The 16,973-nt window shown below is 50.2% G+C and overlaps 1 protein-coding gene across 1 annotated transcript in view; it reads right to left on the bottom strand.

Annotated features, from left to right (window-relative positions):
• The window catches only part of MTA3 (metastasis associated 1 family member 3), a 429,588-nt gene that overhangs the window by 208,443 nt on the left and 204,172 nt on the right, over positions 1-16,973 (bottom strand). Inside the window, 1 exon segment of the mRNA XM_030195789.1 lies at positions 15,233-15,421. Within this exon segment, the coding sequence (XP_030051649.1) occupies positions 15,233-15,421 (189 nt within the window).

Genomic DNA, 16,973 nt, shown 5'->3' with positions numbered 1-16,973 from the left:
TCTCTAGGTGGTGATGGATAGTCGAGGACCTCGAGCATCTCGGCCCTCGGCTCTTCCACAGAGACCACGGGGAAGGGAATGCTAATAGACATATCCCGCACAAAGGAGGCAAAGGAGAGACTCTCGGGAGGTGAGAGTTTCCTCTCCGGTGAAGGCGTGGGGTCCGAGGGAAGGCCCGTAGACTCCTCTGAGGAGAAATATCTAGGGTCCTCCTCTTCCCCCCACGAGTCCTCATCCTCGGTGTCGGACATAAGCTCATGTAGCTGAGTCCTGAACCGGGCCCGGCTCGACGTCGAGGCACCAGGGTCTCGGTGTCGTCGAGCGGTGGACTCCCGCGCTGGCGGGGACGGAGCTCCCTCCATCGACGTCGACGGGGACTCCACCTGCGTGGCGGTCGAGACCGGCACCGCAAGCGGCGGCGGTGTCGACGGGCCCGGCACCGGGCTAGAGCTCGCCGGCGCCACAGTCATCGGCGCCGGGGGTGCTTGCACAGCCTGGCGCATCAGCCCTTCCAGGATCCCCGGAAGGATGGCTCTGAGGCACTCGTCCAGGCCCGCTGCCGAGAAAGGCGGTGGGGCCGGTAGGGGTGTCGGTGCCCGGATCTGGTGGGAGCCAGGAGACTGCACCGAGGTGCCGGGACCCTGTTGCGTCGGCACCTCTATCACCGACGGGGATCTCTCCTCTCGATGGAGACGCTTCAGCGTCGACTCCTCTCCGATGTGCATCGAGGGCGACCGGTGACGGCGCTTCTTATCCTTCTTCCGATGCCCGTCACCGGCGCCGGGAGGCATGGAGGAGGAGGATGACGATCCCCCTCGGTCTCGAGGAACCGGGTCAGACAGGGTTCGGTCCCGTGGGCCACGGGCTGAGGGAGTGACCGGGGCCGACTGCCCACGCGGCCTCTCACCTCTACCCTCACCGGAGGACCGGCGGGCCGACGGGACCTGTTCTCCTGGGGTCGATGCCATCGGTGCCGATGTCTCGGGCATCGATACCGGTACCGAAGGACCGGGCGTCGATACCGATGCCGTCGAGGTCGACGTCGAGGGGCCGGCGCAAGTTCCAAAAATACGGTCCCGTTGAACTTGCCTCGCAACCTGAGTCCGTTTCCGGAGACCGAGACACAGGGGACACGACTTGAAATTGTGCTCCGGCCCGAGGCACTGGAGGCACCAAGCGTGGGTGTCGGTCTGCGAGATGGGCCGGCCGCACCGACCACACTTTTTAAATCCACTCGGGACCTTCGAGGACATCGACGGAAAAATCGCGTCGGCGAAATTAAAGTCGTCGATGGTGGCGGAAATCACACCTCGAAAATGAAAAACGACCGTGCGGCCACTAGGCCGCAACGCTACGTCCCCGCTGGAAGCGAGGGAAAATGGGAGCGCGTGCTCCTTTTTTTTTTTTTTTTTTAAAGAAAAGAAAAGTGGAGCGCGCGGCGATAAATTAAATATAAAAGAAAATAAAAAGGTTCGCGTAAACGCGACGGTTTTTCCGGGGCTGAAACAGACAGAGCGGCACAGGCACGACTCTCTCCAGGCGCGGAAAAAAAGGAACTGGCGGGAGCGGTCGCGCACGGGCGGGAAGACGGCCGCGCATGCGCGGTGGGCGTGCCCTGTGTGCCGACCGTCCCGCGAAGCTTTTTTCCGGTTGGTGGGGGCTGCCGCGGACGTCACCCAGTCGTGAGAACAAGCAGCCTGCTTGTCCTCGGAGAAGTCCAGGGTACAAAAAAGTTCTCTGGAAGGAAGTGACGTCAGCTCCTAGAGATGGCTGCTTAATTGGAGAGCTCTGTCAACTCCGGAGCAAATTAAGGCGCTATCCCCGCTAAAACGAAGCGATATACCCTCAAACACTGAGACCGCAAACGTTATGGCTGTGAGGAAAAAACTGGCCAAATTTAAATATACTTCTGAAGCTCCGAGTGCGGGCAAAGGCAGGGAGCTCGAGCGGTGACACAAGGCACCAAAATGGCGGCCGAAAAATATGAATCGGATCCGGACCTCGAGGAGACTGTGGCCAGCGACACGGAGATTTGTAAGCAGGACTTTGTAAGGTGGTTCAAAGAGATAAAGACGGAACTTGTGGCGACAAGACGCAGTATCCATACAGCAGTAACGGAGCTGCGGGAAGAAATGAGGGAGATTGGTAACAGGCTGGCAGAGATGGAGGAAACGACGGAGGTGATAACGGAGGAGGTGCGGGAGCTGTAGAAGTCCTTTAAAACAGAGCAGCAGTCAAAAATGGAGATGGAGACACTGTTAGAAGATTTGGAAAATCGCACACGGCGATGTAACCTGCGTTTCAAGGGAGTCCCGGAGGAAGACCAATTTAAAGATGCAGTACAAACAGTTAAGGATATTTGTGCCTTTTTGCTTCACCAGGACAGCAGATCTGGTGAAATCGCAGGAGAGGAACAAGTGGAAATTGAGAGGGCACATAGGAGTCTGGGACCTCAAAGAGGTGGAACGCCTAGAGACATAGTATGGTTTGGTATGATTAAAGGAAAGAAAATTATCAGGTAAGAACATAATATGCTTCCTTCCTTGTCATCTACACCAGACCAGTCTAGACTAATGGGATGTAGCAAAGTAGTTTCCTAAAGGGGGGGGGGGGGGGGGGGGGAGAGAAAAGAAGAATGCAGAAGGTTGAAAAATCAACAAAGCTATACACACAGCAAAAAACTGATCAGCAGAAAAGGATTCGAATATCCGAACCACCAGGCTACCAAAATGGAACAGAGTTAGACACTAGAAAAGGAACTGAAGCCATAGGACGTAAAACAAATGTCCTGAACAAAAGAAAAATTACGCACCCCTGTCCCGGGAGTAGTAAAAGAAGAAGCAAAAGATACTCATGTCAAAGGACCCCCCTTGGAAGGAAGGCAACAGTCGTATCCAAGCAACAAGGAGAAGAACTGTCTCTCTTAGACCAGGATCCACTTCTCCAAACCCTGGCAGGACGAAGACTAACTCCCAAATCTGCCTTGAGTCCAAGATGGTCAGATGAAGCGACCCTAACAAGTACTAGGAGTACGCAACCCCAGACACTGTGCCACACTTCATAGAAGAAAGGAAGCAAGGCCCAGGAACCACCCAGACCCGCGCCCAGTGAGAGAATCAAACTCCACAGAACAAGATGAGACTCCAGAGTTGAGAGAACCAACTAACTGAAGCGCTGATCTCTCCAGGAGAACCATGAAGAAAAGGGCAGCAGCATACCAGGGTACAACCGTAGAAAGAGTACTCCTCAACCAGCTCACTCTGGACTTAGGGATGAAAGAACAGAGCCAAGACAACAAAAGGAGACAAAAAGAAAGAGAGTCGAGAGCCACACTGTGGAGAAAAGACCCCCAAGGTGCCAAGTAGCCACAAAAGGAGCAGAGACTAATTCAAACTCCAGCAATAGAGAAGCTTCTCGCCAACCACCAAGAGGCTACGGCAAGAAAAGGTGCCACAGGAATGGTAGACAAGCCAGCCTTGTCTAGCAGTCTAGGGGAAAATATGCTCCACAGTCAGACTGAACTGTGCTCAAGGGACAGAAAGAAACTGCACTCATCAGGCAGAGTAGGATCCGTGCTCAACGAGAACAAACGGATTTGCACTCAAAGCACACAAACTGAGCCACGCAGCACGGGCAACGAAAGAGTTGCACACCTCTGGCAAAGATAGAAATGCACTGAACAAGCAGAGAAGAAGCTGAGAGTAACAGACAGAGGATGAGCAGTGCCCCACTGAAAGACCCGGATGTTAGAGGTACCTGCAGAACTGACGCTGCGGTAGCGATGGAACTCTGTATAAAACGCAAACAAGGATCTGCTTTCCAGATGCCAGCAAGGAGCTATGCTCCCGACACCGGCAAGGAACTGTGCTCCAGACGCCAGCAAGGAGCAGCGCTCCACACACCGACAAGGTAAAATTATGTATAATCATACCTGATAATTTTCTTTCCATTAATCATAGCTGATCAATCCATAGACTGGTGGGTTGTGTCCATCTACCAGCAGGTGGAGATAGAGAGCAAACTTTTGCCTCCCTATATGTGGTCATGTGCTGCCGGAAACTCCTCAGTATGTCGATATCAAAGCTCCATCCGCAGGACTCAGCACTTAGAGAATTACACCCACGAAGGGACACTCTGCCCAGCTCACCACCGCCGAAACGGGGGAGGGGAATTAACCCAGCTCATCCCCACACAAGTGGGGGAGGGGAATCCGTCCAGCTCATCCCCGCGGAGCGGGGGAGGGACACCACACCCGCCGATGCGGGGGGATCTGGCTTATCCTGCAACCGCAACCGCGGGAGGAGCTGACTGACCCTAACACCGCCGAAGCGGGAGGGGTACAAAGCTGCCCTACAGCCGCACGAAGCGGGAGGGAGTGCCGGCAGAATTTTAAGTCTCAATCCAGCCCCGTATAACGGAGGGGAGAGGAATGCAGCAGCTCACTGTAACACAAACTCGTCTTAACTCTTGAAGAATCCAAGTGAAAAAACTTGAACACGAAGTCTTTCTGAAGTAACTGAAGACTAAACTTGAACCTGAAATGCAACCAGAATAAAACAGTACAGATATCTGGGAGGGGCTATGGATTGATCAGCTATGATTAATGGAAAGAAAATTATCAGGTATGATTATACATAATTTTACCTTCCATATCATCAAGCTGATCAATCCATAGACTGGTGGGATGTACCGAAGCAGTACTCACCCAGGGCGGGACATAGAAATCCCTGACCTCAACACTGAAGCTCCAAACCGGGCCTCCGCCCGTGCAGCCACAGTCAAACGGTAATGCTTGGAGAATGTATGAGCCGAAGCCCAAGTTGCCGCCTTGCATATCTCTTCCAAGGAGACGGATCCGGCCTCTGCCATCGAGGCCGCCTGAGCTCTCGTGGAGTGAGCCTTCAGCTGGATAGGCGGCACCTTCCCCGCGGCCACATAAGCCGCTGCAATGGCTTCCTTGACCCATCTTGCCACTGTAGGCTTAGCAGCCTGCAGACCCTTACGAGGACCTGCAAACAGGACAAACAGATGATCCGATTTCCGGAAATCATTGGTCACTTCCAAGTATCTGATGATGACTCGTCTCACATCCAGATACTTAAGAGCAGAGTACTCCTCTGGGTAGTCCTCCCTACGAAAGGAAGGGAGACAGAGCTGCTGATTCACATGGAAGCGAGAAACAATCTTGGGCAGGAAGGAAGGCACTGTGCGAATAGTCACTCCTGCCTCAGTGAACTGCAGAAAAGGCTCTCGACATGAGAGCGCCTGGAGCTCGGAAACTCTTCTGGCTGAAGTGATAGCCACCAAAAAGACTGCTTTCAACGTCAGGTCTTTCAGAGATGCCCTCGACAAGGGTTCAAAAGGCGGCTTCTGCAATGCTCTTAGTACCAGGTTGAGATTCCACGCAGGCACCACTGAGTGCAGAGGAGGGCGCAGGTGATTAACTCCCTTGAGAAAGCGCACCACATCTGGCTGCGAAGCCAGGGAAGCACCCTTCAGGCGGCCCCTGAAGCAAGCCAGAGCCGCTACCTGGACTTTAAGGGAACTGAGCGACAGGCCTTTCTCCAGACCTTCTTGCAGGAACGCCAACACTGAAGAAATTGGAGCAGTGAAGGGAGAAAGTGAGCCTGCTTCACACCACGCTGCAAAGATACGCCAAACCCTGGCGTAAGCAGTAGAAGTAGAGCGCTTCCTCGCTCTCAGCATAGTGGCGATGACCTTGTCTGAGAAGCCCTTCTTCCTCAGACGCTGCCGCTCAATAGCCAGGCCGTAAGACCAAAGGGGGAGGGATCCTCCATCATCACGGGACCCTGATGTAACAGGCCCTGCTCCACTGACAGCCGCAGAGGATCGTCGACTGAGAGCCTGATCAAGTCCGCATACCAGGGACGCCTGGGCCAATCCGGACCCACCAGGATTACCCTGCCGGGATGCTTTGCCACCCGGTCTAGCACCCTGCCCAACATGGGCCAGGGCGGGAACACATAGAGAAGCTCTTGTGTCGGCCACTGTTGGAGAAGAGCATCTACTCCCAGGGATCGAGGGTCCCGTCCTCTGCTGAAAAAGCGCGGCACTTGGCAATTGGCCGATGACGCCATCAGATCTAGGCTCGGCTGGCCCCAGCGCTTCGTGATGTCCAAGAACGCCTGAGCAGATAGCTGCCACTCTCCGGGCTCCAAGGTATGGCGACTGAGAAAGTCCGCCTTGACATTCATGACTCCGGCAATGTGGGCCGCTGAAAGCTGCTCCAGGTTCACTTCCGCCCACTGGCAAAGATTCATAGCCTCCTTGGCTAGAGGGGCGCTCTTGGTACCTCCCTGGCGGTTGACATAGGCCACAGCCGTGGCATTGTCCGACAGGACCCGTACTGGCTTCAACACCAGTACCGGGATGAACTCCAAAAGCGCCAACCGAATGGCTCTGAGTTCCAGGAGGTTGATAGACCACTTTGCCTCTGCAGGAGACCAGAGCCCCTGCGCTGTCCTTCCCAAGCAGTGGGCTCCCCAGCCCGACAACGAGGCGTCCGTCGTGACGACAATCCACTCTGGGGTCACCAGAGGCATTCCCGCAGACAACTTGTCTGTCTGCATCCACCAGCTCAGCGCCTTGCGCACTGCTGGGTCCAAGGGAAGGCGCACAGCATAATCCTCCGACATCGGAGTCCAGCGCTGCAGCAAAGAGTGTTGAAGCGGTCTCATATGAGCCCTGGCCCAGGGCACAACTTCCATCGTGGCCGTCATAGAGCCCAACAGCTGCACATAGTCCCAAGCCCGAAGGGGAGAGGCTACTAGGAACTGGTCCACCTGAGCCTGAAGTTTGACAATCCGATTGTCTGGCAGGAACACTCTGCCCACTTGGGTGTCGAATCGAACTCCCAGGTACTCCAGGGACTGAGTCGGGCGCAGCTGGCTCTTCTCCCAGTTGATGATCCATCCCAGGGAGCTCAAAGAGCAACTACCCGGTCCACAGCTTTGCCGCACTCTGCATAAGAGGGGGCTCGGATCAACCAGTCGTCCAGATAAGGATGGACTTGTACCCCTTCCTTTCGTAGGAAGGCCGCGATGACCACCATTACTTTGGAAAAGGTCCGCGGAGCAGTAGCCAACCCGAAAGGGAGGGCTCTGAACTGGAAGTGTCGTCCCAGGACTGCAAAACGCAGAAAGCGTTGATGAGGAGGCCAGATGGGAATATGCAGGTACGCTTCCTTGATGTCCAAGGATGCCAGGAACTCTCCTGCCTTCACTGCCGCTATAACAGAGCGGAGAGTCTCCATGCGAAAGTGCCGCACTTTCAAGGCCCGATTGACCCCTTTGAGGTCGAGGATAGGCCGGACAGAACCTCCTTTCTTTGGTACCACAAAGTAAATGAAGTAACGTCCCTTGCCAAGCTGACTTTCTGGCACCGGAACGACCGCGCCCAGGCGGATCAGATTGTCCAAGGTCTGCTGCACTGCCACAGCTTTGACCGGAGACTTGCAGGGAGAGAGTACAAACCCGTCTTTTAAGGGTCGGCAGAACTCTAGTTTGTAGCCGTCTCTGATGACTTCCAGCACCCACGCGTCTGAAGTTATTGTGGTCCACTCGCCCAGAAACGAGGACAGCCGTCCTCCAATCTGCACTGGGGCGTGGACCAAGACCCCGTCATTGGGTACGAGACCCTGGGGGAGGACCGGAGGGAGCACCTCCGGGACGGCGGTCTCTGCGAAAGGAATGCTGCTTGGGGGAGAAATTCCTCTTGAAGGAAGAGGGGGCAGAGCCCGACTTGCCCGGGCGGTACCGACGGGCTTCCTGCAACCGTCCTCTGGAGATACCGGGACGAGTACTAGCCCGAGCCCTGACCTCTGGTAATTTCTTGCCCTTAGACGTGCCGAGATCGGTCACGATTTTGTCCAGCTCGACCCCAAAGAGCAGCTTGCCTTTAAAAGGCAACCTAGCCAGGCGGGATTTAGAGGCGTGGTCAGCAGACCAATGTTTCAGCCAAAGCCACCGCCGCGCAGAGATTGTCTGAGCCATGCCTTTCGCTGAGGCCCTCAAGACATCATACAGCAAGTCTGCCAAATAGGCTAAGCCCGATTCCAGGGCCGGCCAATCAGCCCTCAAGGAATGATCCGAGGGGGAAGCCCGCTGCACCATAGTCAGGCACGCCCTGGCCACATAGGAGCCGCAAACTGAGGCCTGCAAACTTAAAGCAGCCGCCTCAAAGGACGACCTTAAGGCCGCCTCCAATCTTCTGTCTTGGGCGTCCTTTAGGGCCGTGCCACCTTCCACCGGCAACGCCGTTTTCTTAGTCACCGCAGTGATTAAAGAATCCACGGTAGGCCACAGATAGGCCTCACGTTCACTCACAGCCAAAGGATAGAGGCGGGACATAGCCCTAGCCACTTTAAGGCTCGCTTCTGGGACATCCCATTGAGCCGAAATTAAGGTGTGCATGGCATCATGCACGTGGAAGGTTCTAGGCGGGCGCTTCGTCCCCAGCATAATGGCAGAGCCAACAGGGGCTGAGGGAGAGACGTCCTCCGGAGAGGAAATCTTCAAAGTGTCCATGGCCTGTAACAACAGGTTGGGCAAATCCTCTGAGCTAAAAAGCCGCGCTGCAGAGGGGTCATCCGCTCCATCCGAGCGGGGATCCGTCTCCTCCAAGGAATCCGCAAAGGACCGTTGGGAGACCTCAGACACGCTGCCCTCATCTACATCGGAGGAGACAAATTCCTCCAAGGCCTGGGAATCAACCCGAGGGCGTTTACCTCTGGGAACCTCAACCTCTTTACCAGACGAGGGAGCAGGGGCAGCGTTGTGCATGAGGAAGGCCTGATGCAGCAGCAAAACAAACTCGGGGGAGAAACCCCCCAGACTGTGCACTTCCGCAGTCTGGGCAACAGCCCTAGACGCACCCTCAACCGGCGCTCGCAATAGCGGGGGAGAGACATGCTGCGCATCCAAAATGGCGTCCGGCGCGAAACTCCGCGAAGGAGCCGCGCGGGAAGAACGGCTCTTAACTATAGCCGCTTCTGTGCCGTCGCCCAAATTAAGGGCGTTCATGGCATTAATGTCTCCAACCTCAAGGGCGGCCCAAAAAGAAGCCGTCCGAGCCGCGTGGCCGGCCAAGATGGCGGAGGCGAGGAGCGGGGGATGGGCGTTTATGGCGGGAAAAACCGCCACGCCGGAGGAAGGACCGGGACATTCATCGGTCACGAAACTGTCACCCAACAAGGGCGAATCAGGCTTGAAGACCCCCGCATCCCCTCTAGAAGCGCTCAAGCGACCCGGGGAGCGACCCTTTGCGCCCTCGCCCTCCGACGCCATATGCCACGAGGAGAAGAATCGGGGAACCCCCTGCCCGCTATAAAAAGCTAAAAATTACCTGCTGTCCGCTCCGAGTTGTAACGACCTGGTGTCCCAGTGAGTAGCTGCAATAGACGCTTAAATAAACGTCGAAATAAACGCCTTTAAGGACGTTCAAAAATTTTTTTTTTTTTTTTTAAACGGAGCCAGCGGGAGGGGGGAGAAAAGGAGGGACCTGGCACCACCAGGTTTGCACTTGCTCAAAAGAGCCCTCAACCCCAGGCACTCAACAAAACCTAAAAATTAGGCTTGGAGGCCTAGCCAGAGCTGCTGCTGTGTGTGACCACCACCTGCTGAGATAGAGAACATACTGAGGAGTTTCCGGCAGCACATGACCACATATAGGGAGGCAAAAGTTTGCTCTCTATCTCCACCTGCTGGTAGATGGACACAACCCACCAGTCTATGGATTGATCAGCTTGATGATATGGAAGGAGCTATGCTTCCTACGCAGACATGAAGCTGTGTAGCACCTGCAGTCATAGAGCTGTGCTCCACTTCACCTAATTTGCAGAGAAGAGTTGTGCTAAACATACAGAGATGGAGCTACGCTCTGCACGCAGAGAATTTGCAGAGAAGAGTTGTGCTAAACATACAGAGATGGAGCTACGCTCTGCACGCAGACAGGGAGCTGCGTTCCATACGCAAAGAGAGAGCTGCATGCCACACACAGACAAGGAGCTGCATTCCACAGGCAAACACAGAGCTGTGTTCTACACGCAGACACAGGACTGTGCCTCACGCTGAGACCTGAAGAGAATGAACTACACTCAACATGTGACAATGGAGCTGCGTCCAACATGCAGAGATGAAAGGTTGCAGAATAAGCAGCGAAGGAACTTCACTCAATATGCCATGACAGAGCTGTCCTCAACATACAGCGATGGAGCTAAAGCCAACCTGGAACTGTGGAACTGTGCCCATCATGCAGCGATGGAGCCGTGCCCAACATGGAAAGGTGGAACTGCATGGAATAATGAAGCTGCGCTCAACATGCAGCGATGGAGCCGCTCTCAACATACAGCGATGGAGTCGTGCTTAACATGCAAAATGCATAGGTGGAGTCCCGGGGAACAGCCAGAGAAGAAGGTGCTGCCAGGAGGCCAACAGGAAAGGAGCACAACTTGTGGAAATGCAGACCTGGCGCTGCACTCCCCTGGCCCAGAAGGACTAAAACTACAAGAAAAGAAAGCTCCGTGCCCCAAGAGACACTCTCGGCCCTCAAGTGGTCTCTGAGCCACATTGCCCACCCTCCTAGGCAACCGATATGGAGCAGCAGTCAACGTAGAGAAAGAACTCCCGCCAAGAGGGAGGTAAGCATCACAGAGCTGGAATCCTCAGACCATAGGAAGCAAAATGCAGCCATAAGGCAGTGAGGAAGAAACAACTCTCTCCAAGCCAGGAACAAAGAGGAAGCTGGCCACAAACACCAAACTGAGGAAAAACCAGCAAGGGAGAGTCAAACTCCACACCTAGAACAGAGCCACTTCCCTGCAGAAAAGTAGAGAAAAGTGCAGAGCTAAGAGGCTATAAACTCCAGATGCACAGCAATAGATCTGCTCAGCAGGAAAGAACTGTGCCCCTTACAGAAAAAGGAAGGAATGCCAAATGTGCCAGGAGAGAGGCGCCTGAAACTAGAAAATGCAAAATCCGCCTGTACCAGGCTAAAACTCCTGCCCAAAAGCAAAGGAAGCAAGGAAGAGCTGTGGCAAACTAGTCCTAAAAAGGCACATTCCCATAAAGAGACACTGAACTGAATCCAAGCAAAACCCTGGCAAGAATGGCGCTCCCGAGGGTACTCAGAAGAGAGATTTCAGCTAGCAGCTGCACACCAAGGGCAACTCGGACCCCCACCAAAAGGAAAGTACCCTGCAGACAAACCAGAGCAGACAGGAGGGGACGATAGAACTAGAACCTCCCTAAGGAAGGGAGGAAAAACTGCTGCCAAAACAAGAATCAAATAGCAGGGGCATCTCAAGCAAGATGCCAGAAGCAGCAGAGACCAGACGGTCTGAAAAAGAACTGACCAACAGCTGAGTAAGGCTGACAGGAATGAAAAATTGGCCCTGGCCTAAAAAGACCGAGCCTGCAGCCAAACAGAGCCAGTGAGAGCCCCCACTTTGGAAATGGCAGACTAAGACCTCCGAACCGCAAAGGTAAGTTCCAGCAACTGGGCCGCCCTCTGAACCAGCCGCCGTCTAGGACCATGAAGAGGAGAAAAACAACTGAGTTTCATGATCCAGACACAAGCCTTACCCCACAAAAAAAATCAAAGCAACTGGTACCAGCTCAGAAGGGTCCAAAATCAGAATCAGACGCCAGCCAGTGAAATTCAAAGAAACTTCGCAAGTGGCCCCCTAGAATACATTGGCAAAGGCGGGAAAATAAATCAGGTAACAGGCAAGAGAAAGAAGGAAAAAGAAAGTTGGTTTTTTTTTAAACAACCCTCTTCACTAGTGACAGAAATTACTAATAAAGGTTTACCTTAGAGGCAGAAAAGGAGGGAAAAAAACAAAGTTTCCTTTTATTATTATTATTTTTATAAACAACCTTCTTCACTAGTGACAGGAATTAATAAAAGTTTACCTCAGAGGCAGAAAAGGAGGGAAAAACAAAGTTTCCTTTTTTTTTTTTTAATAACCTTCTTCACTAGTGACAGGAATAAATAAAGGTTACCTCAGAGGCAGAAATTCAGATATACCTAGCACCACAGAGGAGAAGAAACAAACAGGGGAGACAAGGTACTCCATGCCATCACCCTGCTAGAAACACAGGTAGGGGAGGGGAGTATCATCTAAAACTAGCCCCAACACGGCTACCAGCACACCCCTAGCTCCACTGTCACCAGAAGAATCTGGGATAGGAGCTACCAGCCAGCAATCCAGAGCAGCTGCACCATCCGTCCACCATTCGCTAGGAGACAGAGAAAATACTGAACATTCCAGGCTGCACGATACCCTTAAGGGGCGGTTTACTTGGAATTATTTTTTCTGTCTCCTTCCACTGGTAAATGGACACAACCCATTAGTCTGGACTGGTCTGGTATAGATGAGAAGGAACGCAGATTTTAAAAAAAGGGAGTCTGACATCAGTGCCAGGCAAAATGGTAGAGACTATTATAAAGAACAAAATTACAGAGCATATTCAAAAGCATGGATTAATGAGACAAAGTCAACATGGATTTAGTGAAGGGGAATCTTGCCTCACCAATCTACTACATTTCTTTGAAGGGGTGAACAAACATGTGGATAACGGTGAGCCGGTTGATATTGTGTATCTGGATTTTCAGAAGGCGTTTGACAAAGTACCTCATGAAAGACTCCAGAGGAAATTGGAGAGTCATGGGATAGGAAGTAGTGTTCTATTGTGGATTAAAAACTGGTTAAAAGATAGAAAACAGAGAGTAGGATTAAATGGTCAGTATTCTCAATGGAGAAGGGTAGTTAGTGGGGTTCCCCAGGGGTCTTGTATGCCTTGTAGCGCTATAGAAGTGATAAGTAGTAGTAGTAGTAGAAGTAGTAGTGGGTCTGTGCTGGGACCGCTGCTTTTAAACATATTTATAAATGACCTAGAGATGAGAGTAACTAGTGAGGTAATTAAATTTGTTGATGACACAAAGTTATTCAAAGCCGTTAAATCGCGGGATGACTGTGAAAAATTACATAAGGACCTTACGAGACTGGGAGACTGGGTGTCTAAATGGCAGATGACGTTTAATGTGAGCAAGTGCAAAGTGATGCATGTGGGAAAGAGGAACCCGAATTATAGCTACGTCATGCAAGGTTCCACGTTAGGAGTCACAGACCAAGAAAGGGATCTAGGTGTTGTCGTTGATGATATGTTGAAACCTTCTGCTCAGTGTGCTGTTGCAGCTAAGAAAGCAAATAGAATGTTAGGTATTATTAGGAAAGGCATGGAAAACAAAAATGAGGATGTTATAATGCCTTTGTATTGCTCCATGGTGCAACCACACCTCGAATATTGTGTTCAATTCTGGTCGCCGCATCTCAAAAAAGATATAGTGGAATTAGAAAAGGTACAGAGGAGGGCAACGAAAATGATAAAGGGGATGGGACGACTTCCCTATGAGGAAAGGCTAAAGCGGCTAGGGCTCTTCAGCTTGGAGAAAAGGCGGCTGAGGGGAGATATGATAGAGGTCTATAAAATAATGAGTGGAGTTGAACGGGTAGATGTGAAGCGTCTGTTTACACTTTCCAAAAATACTAGGACTAGGGGAAATGCAATGGAAGCTACAATGTAGTAAATTTAAAACGAATCGGAGAAAATTTTCTTCACTCATTGTGTAATTAAACTCTGGAATTTGTTACCAGAGAATATGGCAAAGGCGGTTAGCTTAGCGGAGTTTTAAAAAGTTTGGACAGCTTTCTAAAGGAAAAGTCCATAGACCATTATTAAATGGACTTTGCGAAAATCCACTATTTCTGGGATAAGCAGTATAAAATGTTTTGTACTTTTTTGGGATCTTGCCAGGTATGTGACCTGGATTGGCCACTGTTGGAAACAGGATGCTGGGCTTGATGGACCTTTGGTCTTTCTCAGTATGGCAATACTTATGTTGTATCACAGCATGAATAAATTTACCTGAGGAGAATATAGTTGTCTCAAGAGCTACAGGAGGGAATTGGAGCAAGGGCATTGCAAGAGATGGGCTAGGGTATAGTCAATCCCCTTTTCCAAACACACTCAAGTCAAACCCACCTAGTCAGTGACAGTGGCAAACATCAATGATAGGGGAACTGTTTTTGACCCTTCTTTGGGCAAAAAAGGCCTCTTATAGAACATATATACCACTCTGTATTTCTCAATCCGGAAATGGCGATCACTATTATGACATAATGTAAGCCACATTGAGCCTGCAAATAAGTGGGAAAATGTGGGATACAAATGCAACAAATAATAATAATATATTTAATACTGTAAATGATGGCAGGTAAAGATCAGCATGGTCCAGTATGCCCAAAAAAGGTGGCCAGGGTTGTACCTGCCACTCCATAAAGGTTACTCCCCCTCATGCTTTTTTGTTTGTGTAAAATTAACTCATGTGTAAGAGTATGCAAAGGTGTGTACATACATGAGACTTTAGAGCAGGTATATTCAGGGGAGGAGTGTAGGCAGAGCACCGCTTGAGTCACGATTCAGGCACCTTCCTGTCCAATTAACCTAGGCAACCTAGGCATGAAACTTCACCATGGACAAGACTAGCAAAAACAGTACTTTATTCTACCTGGAAACTTTGTGGGTTGCATTTTCATTAGTAAATTCCACAGAGCAGTGTTTTTCATTACACGGCCCAGGGACCAGTGATGGCCCCATCAATCCTAAGTGTGGCTCTTTAACTCTTCCACCCAGCATACAACCTCCCCCCTCCCCTTTTCTTCAGATCTGCTGCTGGCATATCTCCATAACAGTTATTCTAATACCTGTACCACACAGCTCTCAAGAAGTTTGAGCTTTGTGTTGGCTACCACTCTGTTCAAACTCACCAAGAACTACGTGGTGCTAGAAAAAACAACAACAGAAAAGTGGTTTAAAAGTTGGCACCACAAAGAAGCCTCCAGAGAAAGTATAGGGAGAGATTTAAATTGGGGGGGGGGGGGGGGGGGGGGGAAGGAGAGCTAGCTTGAAGGGCGCTATGAGTGGAGACAGGATGGTGGAGGCTGACAGGGGTACCAACTCATTTGCGATGGTCTTGGCTCTCACACTGAACATTTTGTTTTTGACACAGTGGCTCCCAGTTGTAAAAAGTAATGATCTCTGCCATACAGGCAACAAGTGATCCTGAAAGCTACAGAGGAAGTACAAATCTCCTGCATTGTATCACATAGTAATTTTTCCAACAACATTAGAGAAACATTTTCAGTACTTACAAAATCTTGACGTATATCGTTGAAATCTTTGCCATATTTTTCCAAAGCTTCCTCAAATAGGCTAGCTTCTGAGGCAGACCACTCTTCCATTTCATCTCTGCATAGCACAGGTCCTCCTTGAGGCACAAGAATACTGATGGCACTACTCAAGTCATAGTTGTGTTTATGCAAAGTATCCATGGCGTGGAACTAAAAATTATGAAAGAAAAAAAATGACCAGAGCAAGAAAGATGTTAAATTATGGAATGATCAACTACAGTTTTCATTAATTTTATGAATATACATAATTTTATAAATATATACATTTTAATTCTAAGAGGACCGAAACCTACTATCTGAACTATTTTGTAATATGTAAAACAATTATTTACAAAACTAAAAGTATCTGTGAATACAAAAATCCATATTCACAGTTCATTAATGGTAAAAACAACATTAAAAAGAAAAGTAAGAAGAAAACACCCTTCACAGAGAACGAATGGCACAGAAAAGCGGAGACGGCTGGGATGGAGTAAAGAGTTTCAGTACTATGATTTGATCGAAATCCTGATTGAGACTCATGTAGAATTGAGTGTTTGGTCAGGTATTCCGTGAGTTGTTTCGTCACTATGCCTTCCATCAATTTTGTTGTGAGTGGGATGGAAGCGACTGGTCGGTAGTTGGTTAAGTCCATTGTGCTTTTCTTGGTATCTTTAGGCAGAGGAGTGAGTAAGATATTTCCATTTTCCGTGGGGAAGAGTCCATTTATGAGTCTAAAGTTTATTTGGTTCATGAGGTCTTGTTTGAATTGTTTGGGTGCGGATCTTATTAGGCTGGTAGGGCAAGTGTCAAGTTTGCATTGAGATTTGGCATATTTACTGAGCCAGTGTGTGAGTTCATTTATTGAGATCAGGTCAAAATTGGTCCATGATCGATCGGCTGGGTATTCCCCACGATTTGGGTCTAAGCATTCAAGGATGCTTGTGCACTCAATGGTATTGCTCGGTATCAGGCGTCGTAACTTTGTAATTTTTTCGTTGAAATAGTTCCCTAGGTTGGTTGCCGATGGGGTGTCTGTGCTATTCGAGGTGACCCGTGTGGTATTTAGGAGATCGTTTACAAGTGAAAAAAGTTTGTGCGTGTCCTTGTAGTTTGGTCCTATTATAGTTTTGTAATGCGTTCTTTTGGTATGTCTGATTTTGTATTTTCTTTGTACTTGTTTCCACTCTTTGAGTGTGTGTTCATCTTTTTTTTTGCTCCATGCCCTTTCTAGTCTTCTGACCTGTGTTTTTAGTTCTTTCAGTTCTTCATTAAACCATGGGATTGAGTTGTTCCTATGTGAGGTTCTTGTTTGGAGCGGTGCTATTTTGTCTAGCACTGTTCTGCATCTGTTGTCCCATTCTTGTAGAAATTGGGGTGATTCTGTAGTTGTAGTCCATTCCTCGGTATATATTTGTTGCCACAATGTTGGAGGGTCTATTTTGCCTCTCGTAGTGTAGGTTTTCTTTTCTTGTTTTTGTTGTTTCTCTTTTGTTTTCCAGAGGAGGGAGGTGGTTGCCTTGTAGTGATCTGACCATAGTGTGATTGTCCATTTTGTATCCCTGAATATAAGGTTCGCTTCTGATGAAAATTTATGAGTTATGATGTCTAGTGTGTGTCCTTTTTTGTGGGTGGGTTGCATGTTAGGCCAGTGGATCTCCCATAGTTGGAGGAATTCCTTGCATTCGTGTACGTTGTTTGAGTTTGTGTCTTCAAGATGGAG

Source organism: Microcaecilia unicolor, chromosome 3 (genome assembly GCF_901765095.1).
Source record: "Microcaecilia unicolor chromosome 3, aMicUni1.1, whole genome shotgun sequence".
Taxonomy (NCBI): Eukaryota; Metazoa; Chordata; class Amphibia; order Gymnophiona; family Siphonopidae; genus Microcaecilia; species Microcaecilia unicolor.
The sequence above is the reverse complement of the archived record's forward strand: the minus strand, read 5'-3'. Positions and strand labels throughout refer to the sequence as shown.